Source organism: Malaclemys terrapin, chromosome 20 (assembly GCF_027887155.1).
Source record: "Malaclemys terrapin pileata isolate rMalTer1 chromosome 20, rMalTer1.hap1, whole genome shotgun sequence".
NCBI lineage: Eukaryota > Metazoa > Chordata > Testudines > Emydidae > Malaclemys > Malaclemys terrapin.
Window position 1 is genome coordinate 453965 of NC_071524.1, and position 7341 is coordinate 461305.

The window sequence follows — 7341 nt, forward strand, 5'->3', positions numbered from 1 at the left end:
ACCCCCCCCAAGAACTGACCCCCAACAGCACCCAGGAGCCAAACCTCCAACCCCCAAGGGAACTGCCCCACAATCCTTCCAACACCCAGAAACGGACTCTCCCAAACTCACCTCCCCCCAGGAACTGACCCCCAACCCTTCCCCATCCGCCCCCACCCACCCCGGCCCAGCACCCTACGAGCCCCCTTCCCCACTGGCGCCGTCCCATCACGTCTCCGTGGCCCCGTGGCCGCCTGTGGCCCCGTCCTCCTCCTCCTCCTCCTCCTGCTCGCGCAGGGCCAGCTCATTAACGTAGCAGAAGGAGGCGCGTGGGGCACTGGGCGGGCTGGGGCTGGGGCGTTGCTGGCCCAGCTCCCGGGCGCTGCAGCGGGGGGTGCCGGGCACCGGGTAGGTGCGGTGGAAGTGGCGGAAGTCGACCCGGTAGCGCCCGCGGCGGCAGCGGGCCAGGACGGGGGCGAAGCGGTGGCCCCAGCGCAGCTCGCCTGGCAGGTAGGAGGTGCGGCACTGCGTGGTCATGGCCGTGGCCTCCACCATGCCTTCCAGGATGGCCACCAGCTCGAAGTCGGCCCGGGCCAGCTGGGCCGGCCCCAGCCCGTAGAAGGGGCTGGCGTCGTCGATCTCGTGCACCACGGTGAGGGGCGAGACCAGGAAGAGGCGGTCGGAGCCGCTGTCGAAGCCCACGTCCACGTCCCGCTGGTCCAGGGGCAGGAACTCGCCCTCGGGGGTCACGCGGGGCTGCGGGGGGAGGGACGGGGCGGGGGGGGGGTTAGTGATGGGACGGAAGCTGGGAGACCCACCCCATCAGCCCCCCCTCCTCAGCCACTGAATCCGTGGCCCTGCCCGCTTCGGCCCCCTGACCCTACTCCCCACCCAGAGCTGGGGAGAGAACCCAGGAGTCTTGCTTGATTCCCAGCCCCTCCCTGCTCTAACCACTAGGCCCCACTCCCCTACCAGAGCCAGGGAGAGAACTCAGGAGTCCTGGCTCCCAGCCCCTCTGCTCTAACCACTAGGCCCCACTCCCCTCCCACAGCCCCCGCCGGGCCCCACCTGCAGCAGCTGGGCGCGGACGTGGGCCTCCACCAGGTGGCTGTGGCGCAGGTTGGCCACGCGCCACATTAGGCAGAGCTTGCCGTCCCGCAGGGCCACCACGGCGCAGCGGCTGAAGAGCAGCGTCTGGTTGCGCTTCTTGGGCTTGGCCATCTTGGCCATGACGGCCCCCAGCAGGAAGGCGTCCAGCAGGCAGCCGGCCACGCACTGCAGCACCACGGCCAGCACGGCGGCCGGGCACTCCTCGGTCACGCTGCGCGAGCCGTAGCCGATGGAGGTCTGGGTCTCCAGCGAGAGCAGGAAGGCGCCCAGCAGGCCGGTGACCTGGGTGAAGCAGGGCGGGCGCGGGGCGGGCGCGGGGCCCAGGTCGCCGTGCAGGGCGGCCACCAGCCAGAAGGCCAGGCCGAAGAGCAACCAGGAGAGCACGAAGGCCAGCGAGAAGAGCAGGGCCAGCCAGCGCCAGCGGGCGTCCACGCAGGTGGTGAACAGGTCGCCCAGGTACCGCTGGCTTTTCTCGCCCAGGTTGACGAACTCCACGTTGCAGTGCCCGTCCTTCTTCACGAAGCGGCTGTGGCGGGGCGGGGCCCCGTCCTCCTCCTCCTCGTCCTGCAGCGGCTCTGGCCCCATGGCCCGGGACACCCCCCGGCTCAGAGCCTCGGCGGGCGTGGGGCGGTTAGCGGGAGACAGCGACCTGGAACAGCCCCGGGGCCCTGCCCAGCCTGCAGAGCGGGAGAGAGAGACAGAGGGGCAGGGTTGAGGAGAGGAGGTCATGGGGCTTTGGGGCAGATGGCAGGTGGCCAGGGCAGAGATGTGGCATGGGGCAGGGTGTCCTGCTCCCCCGGATCAGCCCCACGAGCCCATCTACTCCGGTATCCTGCCCTCTCTGTGCCCCCTGGATCAGCCCCTCGGGCCCATCTATCCCGGTGTCCCGCCCTTCCCTTGTCTAAGAGGGAATCACCAGACAAAGTCAGGGAGGGAGGTCTGAGATGCGGGGGTTAAACAGGAGTTTGCGGGTGCACAGAATAGTCCCATGGGGTTCTGGGAGCTGTGGAGGGAAAGAGGCCCTGGAAAAGGGAGGAGTTTTGAGAGACACCCCCCCCCCACCCCAAGACCCCACACTCAGGTCTGGCTTCCTAGGGTGTCTCTTCCCCCAAAAGGCAAATTAATCCCCACCACCAAGCAGGGACACAGTTCAGTATCCCGTCCCCATTCTCCACAAGGGGAAACTGAGGCAGGGATTTGCCCAACACCATACAGCAAGGGAGCCAGAAATGGAACCCAGAAGTCCTGGCTCCCAGCACCGCCCCCCAATCCCTCAACCCCACTCCCCTCCCCGAGCCAGAGGTCAGGCCCAGGGGCTATGACTCTGCAATGAGAATTTGGCAAGGGATAGGGGCAGGCAGATGTCTAGAGCCCCCCCACACACACACTGCAGGGACCTGGGATTGCCCTGAGCGCCCAGCCCCTGTAGCCGCCACCAGCCTCCCCGTGCCCCGCTGCAGCTTATGTTGCTCCGTGCAGCGGGGGGGGGGTGGGGGGGAGGGAGGAGGGTTGTAAGTGGCATTTCACGACAAAGTCAGTATCTAATCTCTAGTAAGGGATCCAGCCCCTGCCAGCCCCCCTCCCCCAGTCAGTCAGTCCCCTGCCCTGGGGTCAGTGCCCCCTAGAGGGGAAAGGCCCATGCCCAATTCCCTGCCCCCTGAGCCAGCCAGTTCCTGCCCTGGGGCCAGTACCCCCATAAGAACATAAGAACGGCCACACTGGGTCAGACCAAAGGTCCATCTAGCCTGGTGTCCTGTCTACCAACTGTGGCCAATGCCGGGTGCCCCAGAGGGAATGAACAGAACCGGGAATCAACAAGTGATCCATCCCCAGTTGCCCATTCCCAGCTTCTGGCAAACCCCAGAGGTAGGGACCCATCCCTGCCCATCCTGGCTAATAGCCATTGATGGACCTATCCTCCAGGAAATTATCTAGTTCTTTTTTGAACCCTGTTGTAGTCTTGGCCTTCACAACATCCTCTGGCAAGGAGTTCCACAGGTTGACTGTGCGTCGTGTGAAGAAATACTTCCTTTGTGTTTGTTCTAAACCTGCTGCCTTGTAATTTCATTGCATGACCCCTAGTTCTTGTGTTATGAGAAGGAGTAAATAACACTTCCTGATTTACTTTCTCCACTCCAGTCATGGTTTTATAGACCTCTATCCTATCCCCCCTTAGTGGTCTCTTTTCCAAGCTGAAAAGTCCCAGTCTTATTAATCTCTCCTCATACGGAAGCCGTTCCAGGCCCCCAAGCGTTTTTGTTGCCCTTTTCTGAACCTTTTCCAATTATGATCTATCCCTTTCTTAATGTTTCCAGCCTTCTGTTCGCTTTTTTGCTGCCGCTGCACATTGAGTGGATGTTTTCAGAGAACTCCCCACAATGACTCCAAGATCTCTTTCTTGAGTGGGAACAGCTGATTTAGACGCCATCGTTGTATATGTAGAGCTGGGACGATGCTTTCCAATGTGCATTACTTTGCCTTGATCAACATCGAATTTCATCTGCCAGTTTGTTGCCCAGTCACCCAGTTTGGGGAGATCCCTTCGTAGCTCTTCGCAGTCTGCCTGGGACTTGACTATCTCGAAAAGTTTACCCCTTTTTCCATGGGGTCCCCTGTCCCGTTCCCCACCCCTCTGAGCCAGCTGGTCCCCTCCTTGGCCCCCGCATCGAGTTTAATCTAGCTAAGCTTCCTCCATCCCGCACTGCGTCACAGTCCGTCGCCCCCCCCCCCCCGGCTTCCAGGCCAGGGTTGAGCACCCCATTGGTGGGGGGAGGGCAGGATGGATGGAGCAGGGGCCTGTCTATGTCCGCCCCCCCACTGCAGGGCACCTCCCCCCGGCCAGCCCATATCTGATGGGTGAGCTAGAGGGGAGCCCTGAGGTTGGCACAGCTGAGGAAGGGTGTGTGTGTGCAGAGCCCCTGGCGTGGGGAAGGGGGAGAGGATTTGGGGGGCTGGGAATGGGGAGCACCAGCCTCACAGGCCCATCTACCTGGTACCCTGCCCCCCATCCTGGCCCCCTGGGATCAGCCCCATTGGCCCATCTACCCTGGTACTCCGCCTCCCAGAGACCACTCTAGCCTGGGATCCCTGCCACTGTCCCGTCCCCGCTGGGCCCCATAACCCCCGCAGTGCTGGGGAACTGGTTACGTGAGCAGTGCCCAGATAAACCGGGCGAGCGCCCCGTGCCGCACAGCGAATGGGAACCCCCCAGGGTGCCTGCCGGTCAGAGCTGGAGGGAACCCTTCCCTGCCCCACACATGGTGGCTGCTGAGACTGAGGGGGGAGCAGCCGGCACTGCCATGCCCCCTCACAGCCCCCCCGCCCCTCTCTCGTTCCGCCAGTGCCCCCCAGAACCGCCACGAGGCAGTGCCAGGAGGGGCCTCCAGGCTCCGTCCTTGAGCTGCCGGCTGAAGGACATTGAGCTAAACCAGGCTGGTCCCTGCCGGATCTGGGAGACGCTGCCTGGTGCAGTGGTGGTGGGGGGGCTGCCCCCCCGGGTCACGCCAAGGGCTGGGGGGCAGGCAAGGGAGGGAGGCCCCAGGCCACTGCCTCATCTTGAGGCTGGGGGCAGCAGCATTTTGGGGGCAACCTTAAATCAGGGGTTGTACCCCCTTCCCTTGCCCCCCCTGCTGGCACCCCATTGGCGTCCTGTTTCCTTGCCCCCACAGAGCTCCCTCCTATTGGCCCCCATCCCCAGCCTGTCCAATGGATCCCTCTTCACCCCTCCACCCCCATTGGCTCCCGATCCCTGGCCCCTCATTGTCCATCCACCCCACTGCCTCAGCCATCTATCTCCCCCCACCCCTCAGCCATCTATCTCCACACACCCCTTATCCATCTATCTCCCCCCACCCCTCAGCCATCTATCTCCACACACCCCTTATCCATCTATCTCCATCCACCCCTCAGCCATCTATCTCCACACACCCCTTATCCATCTATCTCCATCCACCCCTCAGCCATCTATCTCCCCCCACTCCCTAGCCATCTCTCTCCACACAGCCCTTACCCATCTCTCTCTCCACCCCTCAGCCATCTATCTCCATACACCCCTCAGCCATCTATCTCCCCCCACCCCTCAGCCATCTATCTCCATCCACCCCTCAGCCATCGAGCCCCACACTCCTCTGTCTAGCTAGCTATAGATGCATCATCCATCCATCCCCCACGTCGCCCATATCCATCCACCCTCCCTACACACCTCTCCATCCATCCCCACACACCTCATCCAAAGATCCATCCACACCTCTCTAGCTCTCCATCCATCCTTCCCCCACATCTTCCGTATCCATCCATCCCCACACACACCTCATCTGCCTATCCATCCCCTTACACCCCTCCCTCTATCCATCCATCCCCACACACACCTCATACAAAGAGCCATCCACCCTCCCCACATACCTCTCTAGCTCTCCATCCATCCTTCCCCCACATCTTCCGTATCCATCCATCCCCACACACACCTCATCTGTCCATCCATCCCCCCACCCCTCCCTTTATCCATGCACACACACCTCATCTGTCCATCCATCCCCCACACCCCTCCCTCTATCCATCCATCCATCCCCACACACACCTCATCTGTCCATCCATCCCCCCCACCCTTCCCTCTATCCATCCATCCCCACACACACCTCATCTGTCCATCCATCCCCCCCACCCTTCCCTCTATCCATCCATCCCCACACACACCTCATCTGTCCATCCATCCCCCCACACTCCTCCCTCTATCCATCCATCCCCACACACACTTCATCTGTCCATCCATCCCCACACACACTTCACCTGTCTATCCATCCCCCACACCCCTCCGTCTAGCCATCCATCGCCCCACACACCATCCATAGATCTATCCACCCTCCCCACACACCTCTCTAGCTCTCCATCCATCCTTCCCCCAGCCCTGATCCATCCATCCTCCCACACCTGATCTGTCCATCCACCCCCACCCCTCCCTCTAGCCACCCATCCACACACACCTCATCTGTCCATCTCTCTTGGGCATTTATACCTGCGTGGTCTCCTCGTCATCCCCAGTGGGGACAGCTCCGATACCGCCCCCACCCCGGGGGAGCGACGGACCTGGCAGCGGTACTGGGGGGCAGGACGCCCGATGGAGTGGAACCAGCCCCCACATCCCTGGCTCTACCCCAGGATCCCCTGCCCCACGTCCCTGCCATGGCCCAGCCAGGATCCCCGTACCTGTTCGAGATCAGACTTCTCTTCATCTCTCCGCTGGCACTGATCCCTTCCCTTCTCTTTCACTCTATCGCCTTCCCCCCTTTCCCCTTCCCTCACTTTTCTCTCGCGCCTTCCAGAGACTTTCTCGCTCCCTTCTTCTTGTGGACGTTGGAGGGTCTGGCTGGGTCTCGCTCTCTATCGCTGTGTGTGTCACACTCACTCGTTCCTCCCCCCCCAACACACACACGTGGGAGTTGCAGACACTTGGCCCCTGGCCCAGCCCTGGGATGAGCTCTCTAAGCTGGGGGTGGAAGGGTGCGGGGGGGGGGGGGGGGGAACGCTGCCAGGTCCCACCCCCAGCTTGAGTAGAATTGGCCGCGCCGGCCACCAGTCTGCAGCTGGAATCTGGTTCTAGGGCCACTGGAGCAAGTGAATGTGTCAGAGGAAAGAAAGAAAGAAAGAAAGAAAGAAAGAAAGAAATTTCTCCTTCCTTTCTTACCTTTATCACTTCTTTCTCTCCATCCCTAGCTCTTTTTTTGTTGTTTGCCTCTCCCCAGTTTCTCTTTTTCTCTCACTCCTTCTTTCTTTCTTTCTTTCTTTCTTTCTTTCTTTCTTTCTTTCTTTCTTTCTTTCTTTCTTTTCTCCTCCCCCATTCTCTCGCTCGCTCTGTGCCGTTGCTGCTCTGACTGCCCGGCTGAGAGCAAAAGGCGAATCAATGGATGGAAAATGCTCCCAGGGGATGGGCTGCGTCCTGCGTCTGCTAATCATCCCAGGCCCCGCTCACCCCTCGGATCAATGAACCGCGTCCCACGGCCTCGCTGTTACCAGAGCCCCATGCCTCTCCCGGCGCCGAGAGGCCTCTGGGGTGGGGTGCGGGGGCTGGGTATATGGGACCCCTCACCCGGCACTGGGATGCAGCCCCTCTGGGGTAGGGTGCGGGGGCTGGGTATATGGGGACCCCTCACCAGATGGTGGGGCGCGGGGTGGGTGCAGGGGCTGGGTATACAGGGACCCCTCGCCTGATGCTGGGACACGGCCCCTCTGGGGTGGGGTGCGGGGGCTGGGTATCTG

The 7341-nt window shown here is 62.0% G+C and overlaps 1 protein-coding gene across 1 annotated transcript; it reads right to left on the reverse strand.

Moving 5' to 3' along the window:
• Nucleotides 1–165: 165 nt before the first annotated feature.
• Nucleotides 166–6487, reverse strand: KCNJ14 (potassium inwardly rectifying channel subfamily J member 14). Its single transcript, XM_054010165.1, has 3 exons — nucleotides 6292–6487; nucleotides 1048–1766; nucleotides 166–735 (listed from the first exon to the last, which is right to left on the reverse strand). Exons 2-3 carry the CDS (start codon nucleotides 1672–1674, stop codon nucleotides 208–210), a joined length of 1155 nt encoding a protein of 384 aa, XP_053866140.1. The 5' UTR covers nucleotides 1675–1766; nucleotides 6292–6487; the 3' UTR covers nucleotides 166–207.
• Between the last annotated feature and the right edge of the window lie 854 nt (nucleotides 6488–7341).

Excerpts from the sequence above, each read along its gene's own strand:
- KCNJ14 (XM_054010165.1), bottom strand. The coding sequence starts at position 1,674 with ATGGGGCCAGAGCCGCTGCAGGACGAGGAGGAGGAGGACGGGGCCCCG. Across the intron at positions 736-1,047 it reads TCCGCGCCCAGCTGCTGCAG|CCCCGCGTGACCCCCGAGGG; the intron begins GTGGGGCCCGGC and ends CTCCCCCCGCAG.